Below are 20,291 nucleotides of genomic sequence, written 5' to 3' on the forward strand. Positions count from 1 at the left end.
GAAGTGACTCAAGTGGGAGCGCAGCCGCTTGTTTCCACCCGTATAGCGATTATTTTTCTCACACACGTTGCCCTTCACGTATATGATTTTTAAGCCATATCCTTAACAGTCAGTTCAGATGATCTGACTCAGGTAGCAGCTGCGCTACCTTGAGCAACACGTGCACTAACCAAAACCGTTAGTTCCTCTATGTTTTTATTTAATGTTTTTATTGAAATGCTTTTTTTTAGTTATTGAACTAGCAGAGACATGACAATTAGCTTATGGCTTTAGTTTGTTAGCCTGGTTAAACACATTGGACGACCAGTCAGTCTCTACTGTCATATTTGTTTGGGAGAAATTATTCCCAAAAATATGGATTCATATTTGAAACAATCCCCGAAGTATATTTCTCTCACACCAACATTTTTTAAAGTTTTTTTTAAGTATTATCATTGTAAAAAAAAAAAAAAAAAAAAGAAAAAAAAAAAAAAAAAAAAAAATATATATATATATTGTGACCACATGCAGAATCTAAGCTTTTATTTTTAAACAATGATTAGATCAGGTATCTTACTTCACACATTAATACACTAAAGCTTTCACTCCTTTTCAGCATCAGCAGTAAATATCCGGGACCAGAACTGAGCACAAGAATGTTGTATATTTAAGTAAATGTAATATTATTTTGAATGGGCGGCGCAGTGGAGCAAAGGTGAGCACTGCTGCCCTTCACAAGAAGGTTCAGGGTTAGAATCCAGCTCTGGAGCTGCATTTCTTTTTTCTTTTTTTTTTTGGCCATAGGATATAATTCAAAATAAAACACTAAAATGATGGAAGTTGAAGGTGAAAGTCAAGTGTCCATCCTGGCCACTGAACAACAAGCTAGGTTTTCTGAATGGCGCCGCAGCTAGCACACCTATAGCCACTCACTTTTTTTTTCAGGTTGGACTTGAAGCTTAGCTCCGACACCAGATTTTAGATGTTCGATTTGAAGTGGTTTGGCGAGTTTCCAAAGTCATTCTTGGATGGTTACGCAACAGATGAATCACAAATTTTATGATGATTATAACAAAGATGACAACCAAAAGCAAATATTTACTCGCACAGGGACGGGGGCCGGTCGTAAAAACCCCTCCAAGCGGGACAGGCCGTCCATCAGGAGACCAATTCATCACTCAGACATCCGCACACTGCTGTAAACACACACTTCCTGACCTCCCCGGCCCATATTGAAGGTTATCAAAGGCCTTTAAGAGCTTAGTGAAAAATGCACCTCAGAACCAAAGCGGCAGCAGCTGCAGCAGAGCTATGACAGTGATCTGGTGGCTTCAGCAAACCAATACGGCTGCCCAGCGTGAGCGCTAGCACGACTGCTGCATGAGGGACGTGGAGATGCTCTGCTGAACTTTGTTGCACAATTCGGAGTGGGACTTGAGGAGTCCGTTTGAAGTGTGTGTGGAAGACAGGCCTGTTAAAATTTACATCCTGGGCCTCCTTAAACTACTGAAACATGCATCCTCACCCGGTTACATAACCTGGCCGTCGCTCAGCGAGGCGCAATACTGGCATTTCGCTTAATGTCCCAAACGCCGACTTATCTTTCACAGTCACGACATATAAACAGAAGATGGACTGGAGATCGGCGGCGTCATAGAGCGATATTTAAAAATGTGTAGAGCGGACTGAAAAATAATTTTTCATACTATTCTTTCTCGTCTTTCATCGCCAACACAGACTCCAAACACGGAAGTCACAGCGGTTTCTCTCCATGAAATGAAGACTCCGGATGAGTAATAGCGCTATCTAGTGGCAGGAGGTTGTCAACTTCCTGGTCATGAAAGGTGACCGGAACTGAGGACATAGCGCAACCGTTTTAACTGTGTCAAAATGAGGTGACATGGGCCACAGACAGTACGTAGTGGCCAGATTTGGCCCACAGGCCTTGAGTTTGACACAAGGCGTCAAGTGGAATGACTTGAATTTTTGACTCATTATCTAACATCGAGCTCATAAGAGACAAGTCCAACATCGTAGCTCTGAAAAATCATCGCCCACAGTCCAACAATGAGCTGAACTAATATGAACTACAACAAGAGCTTCCGCTGTTGCAGAGCAATATTTACTGGCTGATATGATGATGTTGCATGAAAGCAGAACAAGAAAATAGCTTTCCAAGAGCCAAGGCAGCTAACAGACTCCAGGATGTGGACCTGGTCTGATCCTTTAGTAGCCCAAGAGTCAAGACTCAACAAGGGAGCACAAGTGTGGCTCCCTTTGGTGAGGCTCTGCCGTGAGGTCTGAGGGCTCCACTCCTATGCCACCGACTTCGCCAACCTCTCCTGGACCGCAAAGATCAGGAGCCACACACTCAGCGCCTGCATTGGCCCAGTGGTTCCAGGTTCCCCAGAGTCCTTGAAGAGCGCATGTGGAAGCAATTTCAAGGCTGATAATTCCCCCACCTCTCCACCCTGTGGGTTAATGCAGAACACCCCCTTTCCAGCTCGCCGACTTGTAAAACAGTGGCTGCGCTGGCACCGCGTCCCCAAATAAAAGAACCCTGGTAAACATCTTTGTTTACAACAAAATCCCTACTCGAGCCAAGAGAAAGCTGGAGAGGAAGAGAAAGAAGCCTTATTTTAAGATTTTATTAAAATACGGTGTGGAGTTTACCATTGGAAGTTATCATCACAAACATGATTGTTTCTAATAAAAAAGTAAACAAAACAAAATAAAGCTTAAGAGCCTAGTTACAGGACATTTTTTTGTGTTTTGTTTTTGCAGTCTGGTGAAAAAAAAAAAAAAAAAATCACAAATGAGAGTTGGTGGGGAAAAAAACACGTTTACATGTTGTAAAAATACATTTCCTAATTTGAACATAACACAGTCACCGTTGCACGTCCGCTCATTCATTCTTTGTTTGTTAGATGGTTAGATGTCAGTGCCAAAAGAAAGCAACACAGAGAGAAAAGGTAGAGGACCGGTGCACGAGAGGGAAATCGGGGGGGGTCAACAAAAGCTCTGATGTCTTGGGGCAGGGCTTGGGATGTAAGACGCTGGGCGACTGCTAAAAGATATGTGTGCATTTGAACCCTGAGAGAGAAGTGACCGAGTCAACATGTTTTTTTTTTGAAGGACGACACCTTTTTTTTTCCATCTGACGCCCCAGTCACGAGCCGTCGGCGATGACGGTGGCGGCGGATGGGGCGTCTCCACACCCAGGAGTGAAAGGTTGCACACTAGATGTGCTTCAGCAAACGCATTGTTGCCGACACCTGAACTGTCTAAACAGGGACGATAGAGGATTCTTTACTCAGTGTTTAGCTCGTACTCTTTTCATCCGGGTGCGTCTCCCGACTTCACCTGCTGTGGTCAACTGTTTAAGGCAGTGAGTGGTTCCATGGCGGCTTGATATAAGAGCTACAGGGACAGAATGATAAGTAAGGCCCAGAGGACAGCAGCTGGGGGACGACACGAGGATAAAGACCTTGATGAAGATGCTGAGGATGAGGATGGGGATGGGCGGGGCTCTTTCTGAAATGTTTCAGTACAACATGTAGAACACACAGCAAAGTCATAGAAATCCTACAACAAAACAGTTTCAATAACAGTGCACTGCTGAACAAAAAATATATATATAGTCGTCAGCAAAATTTAAGATTACTATGACGCTCATCATCAGAACTATGGGGGTTATTTTTTTTAAAAATATATACTCGTCACATAACAGAGGAGCCTAGCATCTCAGGACGCGGACATGCTCCGCGCCGCTCATAGACTCTGAGGGGTAAAACTGTACATCACTTGAGACTGACCACAACAAAATGGGCTGAAAACACTCCATGAGGCCGGAAGAGCAGAAGGAAACAGCAAGATGACACTTTTTTTTGTTTGTTTTTTTTGAGTCAAACGTTTTTTTTCCCCATAAAAATGACCTTACATGCACTACAGTTAGAGCAGCTCGACAATAAAAAGGGCCAAATCAGGAAACAGCATCTACCACTACGACTAACATTCTACTGAAGAAATCTAACAGACCACAACATCCACCTTTCTCGTGTTCTCGGTTGAAGCCAGTAAGACGGAGAGGTCGAAACACCCTGACGAAGTTTGGTGAGAGGTTGTGCTGAGTTACACGTTACAAGGTAAAGGCAAAGAGATCCACGTCGGTCTTGACGCCTGAGTTTTGTCAATTTCTTTCATGGGGCCATGTTTTTCATACTGCTACGATTTCAGAACCCAAGAATAGTTACGAAGTATCTAGAAAATCTGTACAAAAAGAAAAAGGGTATGCACAGTACATTCAATATCTGTTACTGAGGTACTAGTTTGGTGTTCCCTCGACACCGGGGCAACAGCTTTTAAGAGTGACTTGTAGGGACTGTTCCTTTGGAAAGACGGCGGCTTGTTATCACACTGCAGGAGGAAACTCAGACGCACACACGCTTGCACACAGAGACACACACACACACACACCTGTCATCGACCAAGTCAGCATGCAAGGAAATGTCCTCTGACATCCTAGTGGGAACTACAACCTGCAGGGTGTGGGAGGGAGGGTGGTGAGTGTGGGAGGGGGGGCAGTGGGATGACGTCCAAGATCTGAAGTGGTGCCTGCGATTTCGATGTTGGCAGCTAGTGATCGTGTCCTTCAACTGAACCTCTGACTCCCTCTCTCCGGCTGAGATAAGTGCTCACGCAGCGCCCCCTGCTGGCAGAGCCATGAACATGCTACGCTTCTTCTTAGGAACCAGTCGCATCGATGTCGCCTTGAACCCTCAGCACTACCGCTGTTGGCAGGTACAGCAGAAAGTAAGTCAGGTTTCTCCATCGTGAGGGAGAGTTTAAGGAAAACTGGCAAAGGTTGGAGCTGAAATCCTGTTTTTCTTCTTCACCCACTAGATCCCAGAAAAGCAGGTTGGGGGAGAGACGGTCAAAGAAAGCAGTAACAAGAGCCAATGATATACGCTGGGATGACGGGACTCGGCCCTCACTGTGTTGTGCCTCTTCAGGCGAGTCTGTCAGGACGACACAAGACTGAGGAGCGCCATGTCATTAGTTTAACCTCGACCCAATCAGGACAACAGCCAACTGAGGAAAAACACCAATATGACCATTAAATCCTTGAGAACAATTATTGCTGATGTTGGGGGGGTGGAGGGGGGAGAAGGTGTTAGGCTAGAGGGTGAGTGACACGGGGATGAGCACGGGGGAGGGGAGTGTTCTGAGTAAATAGCTGTGATGTAGATGGCTGCATCCTGTGTTCAGTAAGTGACCTGAAGACCACACGAGTCCACATCAGGTTTCAGGGTGTTGTGGAAGAGGACTGGGGTGAGGTGGGGGTACGGGGTTGGTTTCCAGGGGTGACGGAATGTGCTGGGAGCCACGTTGGAAGGGGCTATTGGTCAGATGGGATGTCTCTGTCGGCTTCTGCCTTGGTAGGTTGACCCGGGGAGGGGGCGTGTGGGGGGTGGGAGACAGGGGCGATGCCGTGTGCCAGAGTTCCTGAAACCAGACTTTCCACTCCAGCGCCAGCCCCCGGGAGACCCCCTGTTGCTGCAGCATTGATCAGAACAGGTGGAAATCTGAAAGACATCGCGACATCAGCATCATCATACTACCAGCATCGGGTGAGTAGAGGCAAGAACGCATGATACACCCGTCAGGATAACTGGGTCACGCTACAAAATCATCATATTTCAGAACATTGCGATATTTGAAAATTCAAAGGATGAATTTAATGAAAACTATGTGACCTAAACTGGAGTATCTTGACATTTTGCACATTATATTTTTGGAGTTTTTACAGTGTCATTCATCTTTAAAAAATAAGCCATCAAGATATTTCTGTCGAGAGCCAGAGTTCACCAGAAAAATAGACTGCAGCGGCAGAAGTTCCACCAGATAAGAAACGCCTTTCATGCAGCCACTTCAGCCGACATCAAGGCAAGAAGTCTTCATCCATTTTCTGTTGAATGTGTCGCTTAACGATAGTAGGATCTATGACATGTTTGCCACCGAGTACTTCATTATATGAAAGGGTTTTTGTTCCGAGTTGACTGAGTCTAAAGATGAACAATCAATCGAACATATTCCTTACATTCTAGACAAAAGAGACGAGCCTGGCTCATCATGTTAACTCAGACAGTAGGTAGTTCTTGTATTAGCCGTCCACGGTGAATGAGCCACATATAATCCTGAATCATAATTTTAAAAGAAATTAAGATGTCTACACTGCGAACACAGTCTGTGAAGATGAGCATTAAATCCAACACCAGAATGTCCCTCCATCGATTAACACAGCTATAAAACTGCAGTGACTAACATGGCCACACTGGGACGCTATAACGGGCTCCTTGACCATGCGCTTGGCTGCTGGCTGCCAGTGGCCATATACCAAGAATAGAGGCTGAAATGGTTACGCTGCAGCTGGCAGCTCAACTGATGCTTACTTGACTGAGGAGGCGAGGCGCTGGCCCGACAGGAATAGTCTTGGCTGTCTGGCCATAATTTGCATTTATCAGACTCAAGTTTGGTTGAAGGCAGGCTTGTACACTCAAAGAAGACCTGACCTCAGGTTTATTTGTAACATTAATTAAATTACTCGCTGACAGAAATCTGTTCCCACAGCTTCACTTGCACTTCTTTATCACTAGTCCACTCTCCTACTTTAACTCACCTGTAAGTAGCCCCATTCAGTTCTGGGTGAACCGCGGCAGCCTCCATGCTCGGCCACTGAGAGGCGGCCATCAGGTATTCTTTATTCACACAGTTTTTCAAACTGTCGGGGATACGGCCTGTTGCACAAGAAACAAACAGTGACTCCCAGCCATGAAATATAAAGTCAAAAAAAAAACACGAAAATGTAGCTCAACATGACTGTGGCACTAACATATTCCAAGTGGAAACACAGCACAACAGAGGAGACTGAGCTAAATCTATTTCAAATCAACATTAGGATTGAAGGACCATCAGGGGAAAGAGAATCAAGCCGAGAGACGTGGGAAGCATACTGACCAGTGATAGCTCGGCGTACTTCCCTGGCTGCCTCCTCTCGAGCTTCTACAGACGCCTGTTCACTGTACCAGGAAGTGTGGGGGGTACAGATAAGGTTCGGTGCATCCTTAAGTGGACCTGTTGAGAAACTGAACACAAAAAAAAGTCAGTACCAGAGTGAGACTCCAGGCAAACGCATGGACAATCGTTACCTGAAGGGTTCTGTCTCATGGACGTCCAGGGCTGCACCTCGTATCCGGCCCTCCTTCAGAGCTTGGGCCAAAGCTTTTTCATCGACCAGACCTCCTCGTGATGTGTTCACCAGAAAGGCTCCCTGACGCATCTGCAAAAATATTTTTGTGATAGTTCAGCTTAGTTCACCACACGACTGACCAAATCTTATTACGAATGCTACAATCAACCATTGAAAAATACAAATAACTGAACATGGAATCTAAACAACTTTCTTAAGTTTTATTCAATACTCTCATTTAGCTTTGAAAGACTTCAACCTGAATCTCTCTGCAACGACCAATAATATCATGACCTTATGCTTCCTCGAGCATGTTAGTCTAGTCCAAATAAAGAGCCAAAAACTAGTTATCAAGACTCTAGGTTCTCTCTGTTTAGTGTCAGTCTCAATTTGTTTTCATTAAAAATTGTGCTAATCAATGTCTGAAAAACACACAACACTGAAAATAAAAATCACGAGAGTCTTTAAAAACTCTCAGTAAGGCCAACCATACAAAAAAAACAGTATTAAAAATAAATTCAGAATAATCACAGGAACAAACAGAGCTCAGGAAAATAAAGAAGCAGAATTAGCTTTTCATATTAAATCCTCGAGGCACTTGGCAAACCCTGGTGAAATTATTTAGCAGATGTTCACAGAAGACTTTTATATCATTGTGCAGACAAACACTGTCCAACAACACCAAGAGCTAAAATATTGTATTTTCAATCAGAATCACACAGGGGTATGAGCTTTTACACTCGCCTCATATAAACTTCCTGTTTACGTGGCATACAGCACCATCCTTTCAACACCAATAAACAGAAGTGCTGATAAGCAGTAGGCAGCTGTGCGATTCGTGTGCTGTAACGCAACACAAGTGTGTGGCCAAAGCATTACATGAAGAGAAACTGTGATGAAAGCAATAAATTGTCACTTCATAAAGACGGTATCAGAGTGTGGACATCAGTGAAGTTGAGTTATGCAACTTCAGCCTTCCATTCGGCAGCAAATACTGTGAGAAATTGTAGGCCAGTTATTATTCAGATGAGGACAACAGATTAATCTAACAACTACTCCTGAAATGAACCTGTTCCTTAGGTGCGTAACAATCATAACCATCATGTCAAAGCACCTTATCATAAACAAAATCCAGCAGGTCTGAAAAGAGGGTGAACACAATGTAATGACACGACTTTGTCATTAAGATTAACTTTAAAACAAATAGATACAAGGAAGATAGTTTCTAAGAGTATACAACCCTAATACTTGTACACTCAAGATAGTGATCCGCCTCCCACAATAAATAGACTCCTTAAATAAGTCAGAAATATGGTTGTGGTGGTGTTACCTGTTTGATGGTAAAGTCATTGATGAGGTGGTGGTTGTGCTCATTCAGACTGCAGTGCAGCGATACACAGTCAGAGTGGATGAGCAGATCCTGGAGGGTGGCCATGCGCTGGAGACCCAGGGAGCGCTCCACACCGTCCGGCAAATAGGGGTCGTAGAAGATGACACCAAAACCGAAAGCCTTGGCACGCAGAGCCACTGCTTGGCCAACACGACCTTGACCACAAAGACAGGTGTTTCAACTCATTCCTGAATACTGCAGTTTCTTGGCAGTACCACAAAAGTATGTAAAGTAATGTCGTCAACTCACCTAAACCTATTATGCCCAGGGTCTCACCCCGAATACGAGCTGCACCGCCGGCCACTTCCCTGATTTGCTCCACACTAGAAGCGCGTGTCCCCTCTCTGAGGGCCTGGTGCATCCATGTGACTCGCCTGTACAGGTTGAGGATTAGACATAGTGATGTATCTGCTGTTTCTTCCACCGATGACGCGGGCACATTGCACACCGCAATTCCTACACAGGCAAGAGGAAGAAACCAAAGTTAACAGGTTATTTGTCTGTGGCTCACCTAGGTGCCTGACCAATGCTCATAATTCAGGGGAATTTGACTGTCTTACCAAGCTCCGCAGCTGCTTTGACATCAACGTTGTCGAAGCCAGAACCAATCCTGACAATGACTCGGAGGCCTTTGAACTTTTCCAAATCATCTCTCGACAGAGTGATGGTGTGATATAGCAGAGCCGCCACCGCCTCATTTAACACCTAACACAGGAGGAAAAGAAGTAGTCAGACTCCTCCTCCTTATAGGAATCAACATAATTATCATTTATTTATCATTAAAAGTCAAGTCGTGATGACATACATGCTTGATATGCTGGACAGCTTCAAGTTGAATATTTAATGAGAATAGTCAACTTAGAATACGAATAATAAGATGACAAAGTAGGGGTGCATAAGCCAGGCATCCCTGCTGAGGCTTCAGCCCCTCAAACGCAGTCTCATCTATGAAGACCACAAGTATTGGTGAATTAACAGTGGAAGAAACTGACATGGTATGAACAATTGTTTCAGTTGACAGTGAGACATTCACAACATGATTAGAGCATGTAACTCCTGCTGAGGAAGGAGAGATGAGAGGAAGGATGGGGGCAGACTAGCAGCGACTCAGCAGGTAATTTGAATCGTCAGTTTGAAAGTGAAAGCTACCACACTTACACCGCACTATATACAGTAACCGTGAGAAGAAATCAATACACAATAAAGACATTCTGTTCTTTGTAAAAGTGTAAATACATGTAGAATGTGTGATCAAGGGAAAAAATACAGCATAAGTTATGAAGTAGCAGCCATATCAAATATGAGTATATATACAAGTATGAAAAAAGGCATAAATGCGTCACAGTGAAAATAGGTGCCGTTGACTAAAAACATGAGGAAAATAATAAGTGAAGTATTCATGATTTAAGTATCCAGGCAGGCAAAATTACAGGGGAGGAAAGAATTAAACTGACATTGGGTGTTGAAATACGATGTGTTGGCATGAAATGAAATGTCAAATAAGCTACTGAGACAAAAAAATAAAAAAAAACAGGAAAATGATTTACAGCATGATGATTAAAGGCAACGACAGTTCTAATTAAAGGTACCTTCTCGTGTATCTCCTGTGTAGACTGGGCGTCACAGAAAGCCACCGTAGCCACATCTTTCAGAATGGGCATTTCTACAGTGCAATCACGCCCGTCCAACAGGGCCACCAGTGGGCGCGGGTGCATCGGCCCATTTAGGATGGGGGGACGGATACCTGCGCAGACAAGAGGTTTGCATCGTCACCAATGATTTAACTCAAACAAATATTAACACAAGACTCTCGCCAATTTATGAACACAATGAATGAGATCGGGAGAGATTTGTGTCAAAAACTGAGACGTAAAGGTCACACAACCCAACGCATTTTGTTGATGATATGTATACTTGTGTACTTCCCCATTGGCAGAAAAGTCAAAACCAAACTCAAACCGAATTTTAAAAACTGAAAGCCCATATAAGATCATTAGGATGGAAGAGAACCGATCTCAATGCTAAAGGCTGGAGGGAAAAACAAACCTCAAGGTGTCAACTGTGCACCACATTCAAATAAAACTGTAACCAATTTCCACAACTTCCAATAGCCAAAAGGAAATAATATATCAGCTCTCTCACAATGTTCTCATGCTGAGTAACTTTCAATCTGACAGGGATACGTTGTTTCACTTTCCAGGTTGTCACTTGAAACTCAGACAAGAGCTTTGTCAAGGGCACAAAATGAGACTGAAACCTGCCAAACATACAATTTAAAGTGTCAATGGTCTGGCAAGTGTGATTGGAAATAAATAAAGTGTCTATGATGCAAAAATGAAAAAGAATATTTATAAACTCTACACAAGTGTCCTCAATGATTCTGTTTGATTAAATATTTAAAGAAAAAAAACAACATATTTGTTCAACTAAAAAATGTCAGTCAGCGTACATGTGTCGTCTGAGAACTTGACCTGCCTACTGTATGAGCAGAGTGCACGCTGGTGTGTGTGTGGGGGGGGGGGCTGCACGATAGAGGTGATGGGAGTGCAGCAGCTGGGGGAGGGGTGGAGAAATCAGCCCGGCCTGAGAGAGGAGGTGGCATGGGGGTTCACGTGGGGGTCTGAGTCATGACCTAAATTCTCCCATCTGGAGTCTTAGACTTATTTTTTCCGTTTTTTTTTATCATTTCTTGAGATGCCCAAACTCGTTGCTAGCACGGCGGCAGCTATTGAAACACTACCTTTGAAACGTGGATGTTAAAAATTGTTCCTCCACAAAATAACAGTCCTCACTAATATTTCCTGGCTTCAGCTTGCCAGTTACAACCCCACCATCCTCACTGAGACGTAAACCGTGGCAGGTGTGCGTATCCCAAAATGGAGGAGTGTCTAGCAAGACATGGCAGTTTCAGTAAACAAGTGTGCAAAACCGATCATGAACAGCGGATATTTTTCGGAATTAATTTCAGATCGAAACGTAAAACAGCCTGGCGTCTGTTACGCTGCTCCATTCAGAGAGATACTGAACCCCGGCACAATTCACTGCAGACGGCTCAGGAATATCACCAGCATTCATCTAAACACCAGACACACAATGAGATGCTAACAAGGTCAAAAATTAAAATGGGCTTGTTACAAAGAAGCTCAGTGAAAAACGATGGCCTAGACCGAGTAATTTGAGCGAAGGGCTCCGGCGTAGTCTGGGCCTAGGACGTACAAGCATGGCCACACACAATACAATTCATTCAGTGATTCATTCATTCTCCCTCTCCCTTTCTTTCCCCTCACTCCCTCCTCCCGTCCAAGCTCCCTCTGGCTGCAGTTGGAGGAGCAAGAGGTGAGGGGGGAGGGGCAGCTAGCACTGATAATGCAGCAAGAAACGCTACTCCACCCAGACGCAGCTAGACACACACACACACACACACACACACACACACACACAGTTTTTCAGTTCCTTGAGGGCTGCGACATGCCCTGAGCATGAAAAAAAACAACAACTCGACACATCGCTGCACCACACCCGAAACCGTAGCTCTCCACTCTACGGAGCACAGCATTCAAATGTATTCCAACAAAAGAAACGGCACGAGCGCACGGCCTAACCTTGCATTATGAAGTCTGTCAGCCCGTCTTCCTCTCGCCTCGCTCTCCCTCTATTGCTTTTTTCCCTCACCCTCTCTCTCTGTCAGGCTGCTCTAGGCTGGCTGTGTCCCAGCTGTCATCCACGCCCAGCCCCTCCCCCACAGCCAGCCTCCAATCACAGGCGGCGCCATTGAGGGCCGGCCAACCAGCACTAACCTCATTAGCATAGCCGAGGGCGGTTTGGACTGTTGTCGTTTTTTAAAGAGACAGCTGGCCCGTTTCTCTCAAGCTCAAGCCGCGACCCTTCACCCTTCCCTGTTCCGCTCACCCGTCTCCTGACTGGGAGACGCTTCCCTCCATTTTGGCTGGCGTTCGTATCTCATAACTGGAATCTTTCAGAACAAATGCTCAACTTCGCCTCAATACACCTTCCATCAACCCTTCCTTTACAACAGTAACATTACATGCCTGTGAAAGCCTTGATCTGAAACAGACATTAAAATCATTTCACCAGTGTTTCATGATTCCTCAGTCCATTTATCCGCATTTATCCAACTAATAAGCACAGGCCTTTAGTTTGGTCAACATTTCCAAACATGTCTGATTCGGTATCTACAATAACTTGGCTCTCATGTTGTTGTTTTTCTTTATCAGCCGTGGAAAACAAGTGGAGAGCTTACCTTCACAGATACGGTCAAGTCGCTGTCGCTTGACCTGTTTATGTTTGTCCATCAGAGCCATAGACTATTAAGTCTGAACCTGGGCCAGAGAAGAACAGATCTTGGAACCGCTGTATGGTGTCCACCTGAAAGATGAGGAACACAAGATGATCTTGACTTTGAATTAACCTTTTGTTGTGTTATTGTATTTTATACTGTACACAATTAGCCACATAAAAAGTCGGTGCAATACAATAAAAAAAAATTGAGGGCAGTAAAATTAATATAGTTGCGGATATACCCGGGGAGTCAAAGTCTATCACTCAAGGGCCCAACATTTTACGCAAGTTTTGCCCTCAAAAAATACAACAGACAACAACTAGACTAAATACAAGAGACTTATCAGTGGTCCGGTGTGGGAAAAATGCATTCTTTACAAACACAAATTTCCTCGCTTGTGCATCAGTTACTCTTTTACTTCTTAGAATCTAGAATGGTGAAACTTAAACAGTGTGATCTTCCTCGGTCACATCATTATTAATAAAGAGTTTCATTTTGCCCAACAATCTGAAGTTTTGCAGGCCACGAAAAAACAACTCACCGGGAAGGATTTGGACCCTGGACCTGGCGTTTGACACACGTACATCAAAATATCAACAATGGAGAACAAAAACTCACCTGAGGTATAAAGTCCTTGTGCCAGTCAAGTGATCAACCTGGTAGACACTAAAGAGAGTGGAACACAACTTTCATTACATTACAAACATCAACACTTGTGAGAGCCAAAGCAACATACCAGAACAAACTCATTGCGTGTTGACTGTTGATTTAACAACATATACTTCCTTGCATTACAACCATCACATACGTAAACACTTAGAATCGCCTTAGATATCATTTTTATTCTTGATCCAAACAACTGCAATTCATTAGTCCAACTATAAGCTGTCACGAGATACAAGTTTAAATTCAACCCAACGACACAGAACACACCATATCTCAGCGCAACATTATTAAAAACGCATTTAACCAACCGCAGTTATTAGTTATAGAGTTGTGTTCATGCAAGGCTTGAAAGCGACCAACAAGTTACCGTTAACTTATTAGCTCAAGGTGCTACCTCTGCCGTCGGCGACGAGCATCTATTTACAAACAACACTCGGTTTTATCGTTCACCTTCGACTTGGAGGCCAAGTCTCGAGCACAAGTGAAGCTATTGAAGAGCATTTCAAAGACTCAGTCAGATAAACTTCTGCCCATTGATCACCACAGCCATAGCTAGTTAGCTCGCAAAGTGATGAAGGGCTAGTTTAGCCAAACAGTTGAGAATATGTGCAAATAATACTTCACTAAAGGGGGGGAAACAAATCGCTCGCATGCAGTTACGTTACTAAGCCTCGCTTGGTTCTATTTCGGATGTGAAGTTTGACTTACAATGACCATTTACGGCGCTTTTTTTAAGTGTCGCTTGCAGCCATGCTAACGTTAGCCACTTTAGCGTGAGTGTGAGAGCAACCGCTCTGCGATTTGTTATCAGCGAGTGGCGCTACAATGTGAAACATCTTCAAATTTCGAGATAACAGACTGAGAAAGTGCAGCGGTTATATCGGCGATCCAAGCGCGACTACTCTTTAGTGATGAAAGCTGCCTCGATCGGCTGGTTATTTACCCCGAGTGAAACTCTTTGAAGAGTGCTGAGACAGTGTGCGTGCGTCGGCTGCGTTCCCTCTCTCCCGATCGCCATGAAATTAGACAAAAGAGGAAGTGCTTAGTGGACGGGGGGTGAGGGGGGAGAGGGGAGTCGGCCAGTGTGGAGAAAACTCTCCGTGGGCTGGAAGGAGCGCCCTCATCTTCCGCGGCGGAGCGTCGACCTTCGCCGGGCAGCGTTTCTCACAAGCGCCTCTTCGGAAACAACAATAATAATAATGAAAAACTTTCACCACAAGTACGGTGAGAAGGTTTCACATGTTTTCTGTTTTGATTTTGAGATTTGTACCTGACCATGAATTCTTTAAATACTATACAGTTATTTAATACTGATGTATTCTTTCTCTTACCTCGTCGAATTATTTATTTTTTATTCATTCATTTCCATCTGCTTATCAGAGGTCACATCGGAATATATATATATATATATATATATATATATATATATATATATATATATATATATATATATATATATATATATATATATGAGCCACAGAAGAGCATATTTATCACCCATACTATCGTTTTGGATATGCTTGTACTGCATATAATATAACCAATGCATTATATCATAGGTAGATTTCTTCTCTTCTCATATGATTTCTGATCATGGCTGTTTAATTTATAGCAAGCATGGGTCAGCCCAGACTGACATGACTTTAACATGACAAAAAAAAAAAAAGGGTGGAAACATGGCTGCAAGACAGGAGACATGAGAGCTCCCTCTGACATTTTCTTGACTTAACTGAGGACAAATAGATGTCAGACTTCTAGTTTGAAACCAGGGTTAGAGAGCTCAGAATCATAAGGATAACTGAGTGTGAAGAGCTTTTTTTTCCCGTTTCAGAAGCTCCGTCATTCACCTGAGTGACTGAGAAGAATCACACGAAATGGGACACTGCATCTTTCATTTGTTGAAAGTCTTTGAGGGTTTCCCCATGGTCAACAAGCAGAGAGAGTCAGGAAGATTCCAGCTCCATGAACGTCGAGGGATTCAGTGGCTTTATCCCAGTGAGGGGCACATACCAGCGCCCGTTCTGTGTGGAGCTTTTTAAATGCGCTTGCAAGGAATTCTTCTTCAACCCCCCCACCCCCCATTAAACATCATTGAAGACAGCACACTGATGCGAGATAATATTCTCTATTGAATTTTGTTCGTACATAAGTTGTGCAATAGTACATTTTCATTTGAAAACAATGTACATCAGTGCTGAAGGCCACTGAAACGATCGGCATCACCATCGTCGTTTTACACGTATGCGATCTCTCAAAACATGTACAGTCCACCTCATTGTGCCTTCTGAACAAAAGCTGCAATTGGGGGAAGAAAAAAAAAAAAATTGAGCGTCGGGGTGCATGTGACACTCATTAAAAGAAGTAAATCACAGCAAAATAGAATTGTGAATACGTCTGTTGACACTGGCTAAGCACCAATACAATGGTTTGGTTTAAGGCAATTTCTAACTTCCACTATATTTGAGTTTTAAAGACCCATTTGTTCGAGTGAAGAGAACATTACAGAAAGATCAGATAACATGTGCTCTGGAAATACTTCAAAGAGCTTAAGACCAGCGAGTTACATTCAAATTCAGTAGCTTTGGATGTTTGTGCGTCGATTCACACAGACAATCTTTACACCTCAAACAGAGGCACTCCACAATATTGAAAAATATTGTGCCGCACAGTCACGGAAAATTAAGATTTGAAAGAAAACATTTTGTCTTTGTAAAGTAACCTGACACGCTGATGTAAACCCGTATTGACGGTGGCCGTAACTCTGCACCCCATAATTCTTTGGATTATCAGGTAAATGTACAGGGTTCCTTTGATCAATCAGGTCATGGGAAAACCCCCCGAAAACATGATAGTGCAGAAAATGTTTAACATTCAAGAGGTGCAATGTTTGCAGGACTGAAACTGATCACTTAATTCTGTATTCAATGGATGACTATGAAACAAGGTCCCAAAAAGGAGAATAAATGAAGAGCTGTCACTGTGCTTCAGATTATAAATGCTATATTCTCATTAGCATTACAGCCTTAGTTCTCTTCTATCAAGTTCAAGTCTAGTTCAGAGCAGTCTCGCTGAAAAACTCTGGCTTCTCCATCTGCAACAGTCCGTTTCTCCTCATCGCAGTCGTCTTCCTCACTTTCACTTAGCGGCCCGATGCTAGCTCGCCCGAAAAAGTCTGCAGGGGAAAACGGGGAGTGCTGCTCCGGTCGTGGCCACGTTGGCATGGCAAACTCTCCGGTCTCGCCGGCGCCGATCTGTGGAAGACCAGAGAGCAGAAGGAAGAATCGTTTGTGCCGAGGAAAACTTGCTGCTGTACACAAGTTGAAAGGGAAGCACAGGAGCAAGCTAGATAGCAATGAACTTTGAAAAAGTTCGATGATTCTGAATGTCACAAAACAGATTTGAGCAGCCAATATTAATTTATGAAAGACAGCCTTTAGCTTCATTAAGTTCACTGTTGATTCCAAGCACAGAGTAAAAAGTTTTCTTGCAGGACCTGTTAAGTGTCAGCTTCTCGTGATATGTTCATGCATGTATCTTGGTATGCAGAGAAGCCAACAACTCAGGAGGAGTGTCATTGAAGTAGCGTGCTATCACTTTGTACACACAAGTCATACTGTAACTTATATCCATCGACGTAAAATACAGAAAACTAAACTAACAGACTGATAAATCCATTCAAGCTGTGAAAATCCGGCTCACCTGTTTCATCTTACTGAAGTTAAGGACCGGCCTTGCCACAGGAAAACATTCAGAGTCACGCCTTCGTTTCAACCGAGGTTTGCGCATGTCACATGGCTGCGAGTGGCAGCGAGGAAGTGCAGGGTGCAAGTCGCGCCGAGTAGAAGATGGTGTACTGCAGGCCGAGCTGGGAGAGGGTGAAAGAGTGAGCTGCTCTATATCAGGGGAGAAGACTTTGTGAGGGCTTTGGTGGGACATAAATCCCATTGACTGCATGTGCAAGGGTGAAAGGGAGAAGCGCCGATGGAGTGCTGACTGAGGAATCAGAGGAGCTGGTGAAGAAGAGCAGGTGGATGGGGTGGCAAAAGATGTAGAGCAGTCTCGATTAAGAGTGTCACAGTTGTCCCATGAAAGCGGAGAGTCGGTTGAAAATGCGAGGCTACAAAACGTAGGGCTGGACGACGAGTTTTGGGAGTTAAAGGAGGACCTGGGCCTGCAAAGTGGGAAAGAGCTAGCAAACGAAACGGAACCAGAAGTGCTTCCACTTTGACAGCGAGATCTGACTGGGGTCCAAATCCTGAAAGCACTAGGATGCCAGGCGGAACGGCAGCGGGAGAGGTCCTCGGGAACGGACAATGACCGGCATTGGCGTTTGGGCGGGGGTGGTGGCGGTGAGCTTTGGAGGGCTTCATCTGTCATGGAAACCTCTGGTTTCAAGAGTGGTGCTCCAACGTGGTATGAAGTCCAGAGAGAGTCATGTCCACAGGAAGCATCTGGAGGCTCTGCTTTAGGTGATGGATTACAGAATAACCTGGCATCTGAAAATGTAAATCATGTATGAAGCACATGTTAGCTGGGTCAGTTTATATTCAGAACCATAATTTTGCATTAACAGCAATGACAGGCTCATTCTCAATCTGTCTGCAAACTTTTTAATAAATTCAAGTAAAATAATTGAACCAAAGCATAAACAGTTATGTCAGTCAGAGATTAAATTGTCACAAAATAATCCTGATCAACATGATATAGAGTGGCACGTTAAACTTCACTAGTGAAACATTCATGTGCAAAAACAGGTATGTAAAACAAGATGACTTTGAGGTGCATAAAAGAGAAACGCCCATCCACATTTGCAGTCAGTTGTAGAACACAATGATGCAATATATCTGAAATACAAGTTTCAGTGGTCTAGGGTAAATGTCAGTCATGACTCTGAATAAAAAAAAAATGCTAGTTACCTTCAGTTGTTTTGCGTGGACTCCATGAAACTGTTGGACTGGACCCCACTTGAGGGAATGACTTGAAAAACATTATAAATGGAAACAGATTAAACAAAAAAACAAGCGAAACAGAAAAAAAATGCAATGAGATTTCATCATTTACCACATTCACATGGAAGGGCGAGGACCGTTGACATGACTCATCTAAACTTTGCTTTCGGAGCTGCTCGGTGATAAGAGTTACCATAGTTGAAAGGGAGATGCAGCGGTCGACATGAAGGCGACCAAATGATTCACAGAGTGCTGTGGCAAAAGTCAGACGCCTTGCACAGTTTGCAGTGCCACTTCTTCACGTCATCTTGCCTGTCAGACTTTACAAGACTCTTCACTTCTCCACCATCTTGATGCCACCTAGTAATACAACAGACATGTATCATGTAGTGTAGTCACTCAGCAGTTGGAAATTTCAGCCAACAGCGTGAACACATAGTGAGCAGAAAAGGCCTGAAAATGCTTCATTAAATGCATGATATATCCAGGCTTAGCTTTGGGTCTCATTCACATATGAAAGACAGAGGCAGGGGTTCACACTCACAAAGGAAGAGAATGTGTGGAGACCCAGAACAAAGAAGCCCTTCACATTCCATCATTCTCAGTTCGGAAGAGAACATTTTCTTACCAGGTCCAAATAAGTGCATAATGGGGCGAAGGAAGCAGTAAAAAACTGAAATCAGGGCAAGACTGAGAAAAAAGGGTTTGTGTTGAGAATAGTAGGGGGATGGAGAAACAAATGGAAATCATGGGGGTGGTGTGAAAATGAAGAGTTCTAGAATGCCATCACACCAAAACGGACTCAAGTTGTGGGTCAAAATCGTTGCTAAAGTTACCGATATTCAATAGATGGACTCATCAGTGAAGTCAAGATGACAATAAAAAAAAGTCTAAAACACTGAAGACACATCAAAGCATGCCCTCAAATCAAAATCAAAACAAAAAGCAGCGAGTGTCTCCTGTAGTCACCGATCATTTTAAACCTTAAATTGCAGAAGAGTGGGACCCAAACTAACGCTGGAGGGGAGGAAATGAAATGACAGTCAGCATTCCGATGTGGCCTCCAGGGCTTTTGCTCCATGAGACCAACATGCTGCATTGCTAACCCAGACCCACATGTCAGCAGTGCAGCCGCCTCTCCACTGGCAGAAGTAACATACAGTAGACAGGACCCGCACCAGTCTCGTGCACGGCCGTCGAGGTCAGCTATGAAACATGACTCAAAGCGACTTACAAAATGGAACTCGAAAGAGGTGGAATGTCAATCATTTCCTGGACCAGGGAAGCAGAAAACTATAGAGAACAGCACACCCGAAACACCAAATGGGATTCCAACTTCAGCAACTCGTGCGACACAACAGAGTTCTCCTGATTTATTGAACTGGCTGGAAGAACAGGGGACGTCACCCGAAGCTACAGCAGCAACATGATGCAGCCCGTTTAACAGCAGGCAGAAAAGCAAGTGCCGTTACTTCTAGCTTTGTTTCTGGCTTCAAGACAAAACACGCTTCCAATACCAGTAACGGTTGCTATTATTGCTGCTCAGGCGACATGAACCAATGCCAACGCTTCGCCGGACATGTGCAATGTTAGCTGGGTTGCGCAGCTTCTATCCAAGCTAGCGTCCTCCAACTGTGTCAGTGTATTACCTGCTTCCTGCTGTTCCTTAGCAACCGAAGCTGCTCGCTCACAGGCCACTGCTAAACTGCTGCCCTCGCGTATAAATACCTACCGGACGACACCAACGCGTAGGTGGAC

General features: G+C 44.0%; 2 protein-coding genes across 5 annotated transcripts; both read right to left on the reverse strand.

Moving 5' to 3' along the window:
- Window positions 1-575: 575 nt before the first annotated feature.
- On the reverse strand, window positions 576-14,639 carry ctbp1 (C-terminal binding protein 1). Of its 3 annotated transcripts, none has more exons than XM_053878678.1 (11): window positions 14,528-14,639; window positions 13,537-13,584; window positions 12,880-13,004; window positions 10,208-10,362; window positions 9,179-9,323; window positions 8,868-9,074; window positions 8,559-8,773; window positions 7,188-7,318; window positions 6,997-7,124; window positions 6,659-6,776; window positions 576-5,564 (listed from the first exon to the last, which is right to left on the reverse strand). In XM_053878678.1, exons 3-11 carry the CDS (start codon window positions 12,938-12,940, stop codon window positions 5,378-5,380), a joined length of 1,347 nt encoding a protein of 448 aa, XP_053734653.1. In that variant the 5' UTR covers window positions 12,941-13,004; window positions 13,537-13,584; window positions 14,528-14,639; the 3' UTR covers window positions 576-5,377. The 3 variants fall into 3 exon arrangements, with proteins under 3 accessions (XP_053734653.1, XP_053734654.1, XP_053734655.1); XM_053878679.1 differs by lacking the exon at window positions 14,528-14,639 and adding an exon at window positions 14,293-14,495; XM_053878680.1 differs by lacking the exons at window positions 12,880-13,004; window positions 13,537-13,584; window positions 14,528-14,639 and adding an exon at window positions 12,221-12,345.
- Window positions 14,640-15,701: 1,062 nt separating this feature from the next.
- LOC128767009 (protein FAM53C-like) lies at window positions 15,702-20,231 on the reverse strand. 2 transcript variants are annotated; one of them, XM_053878683.1, is made up of 5 exons: window positions 20,183-20,231; window positions 18,646-18,893; window positions 18,501-18,561; window positions 17,284-18,080; window positions 15,702-16,835 (listed from the first exon to the last, which is right to left on the reverse strand). In XM_053878683.1, the coding sequence occupies exons 2-5, from the start codon at window positions 18,727-18,729 to the stop codon at window positions 16,608-16,610; spliced, it is 1,170 nt and encodes a 389-aa protein (XP_053734658.1). In that variant the 5' UTR covers window positions 18,730-18,893; window positions 20,183-20,231; the 3' UTR covers window positions 15,702-16,607. The 2 variants fall into 2 exon arrangements, with proteins under 2 accessions (XP_053734658.1, XP_053734659.1); XM_053878684.1 differs by lacking the exon at window positions 20,183-20,231 and adding an exon at window positions 19,162-20,168.
- Between the last annotated feature and the right edge of the window lie 60 nt (window positions 20,232-20,291).

This window comes from Synchiropus splendidus, chromosome 11, assembly GCF_027744825.2.
Source record: "Synchiropus splendidus isolate RoL2022-P1 chromosome 11, RoL_Sspl_1.0, whole genome shotgun sequence".
Lineage (NCBI taxonomy): Eukaryota > Metazoa > Chordata > Actinopteri > Syngnathiformes > Callionymidae > Synchiropus > Synchiropus splendidus.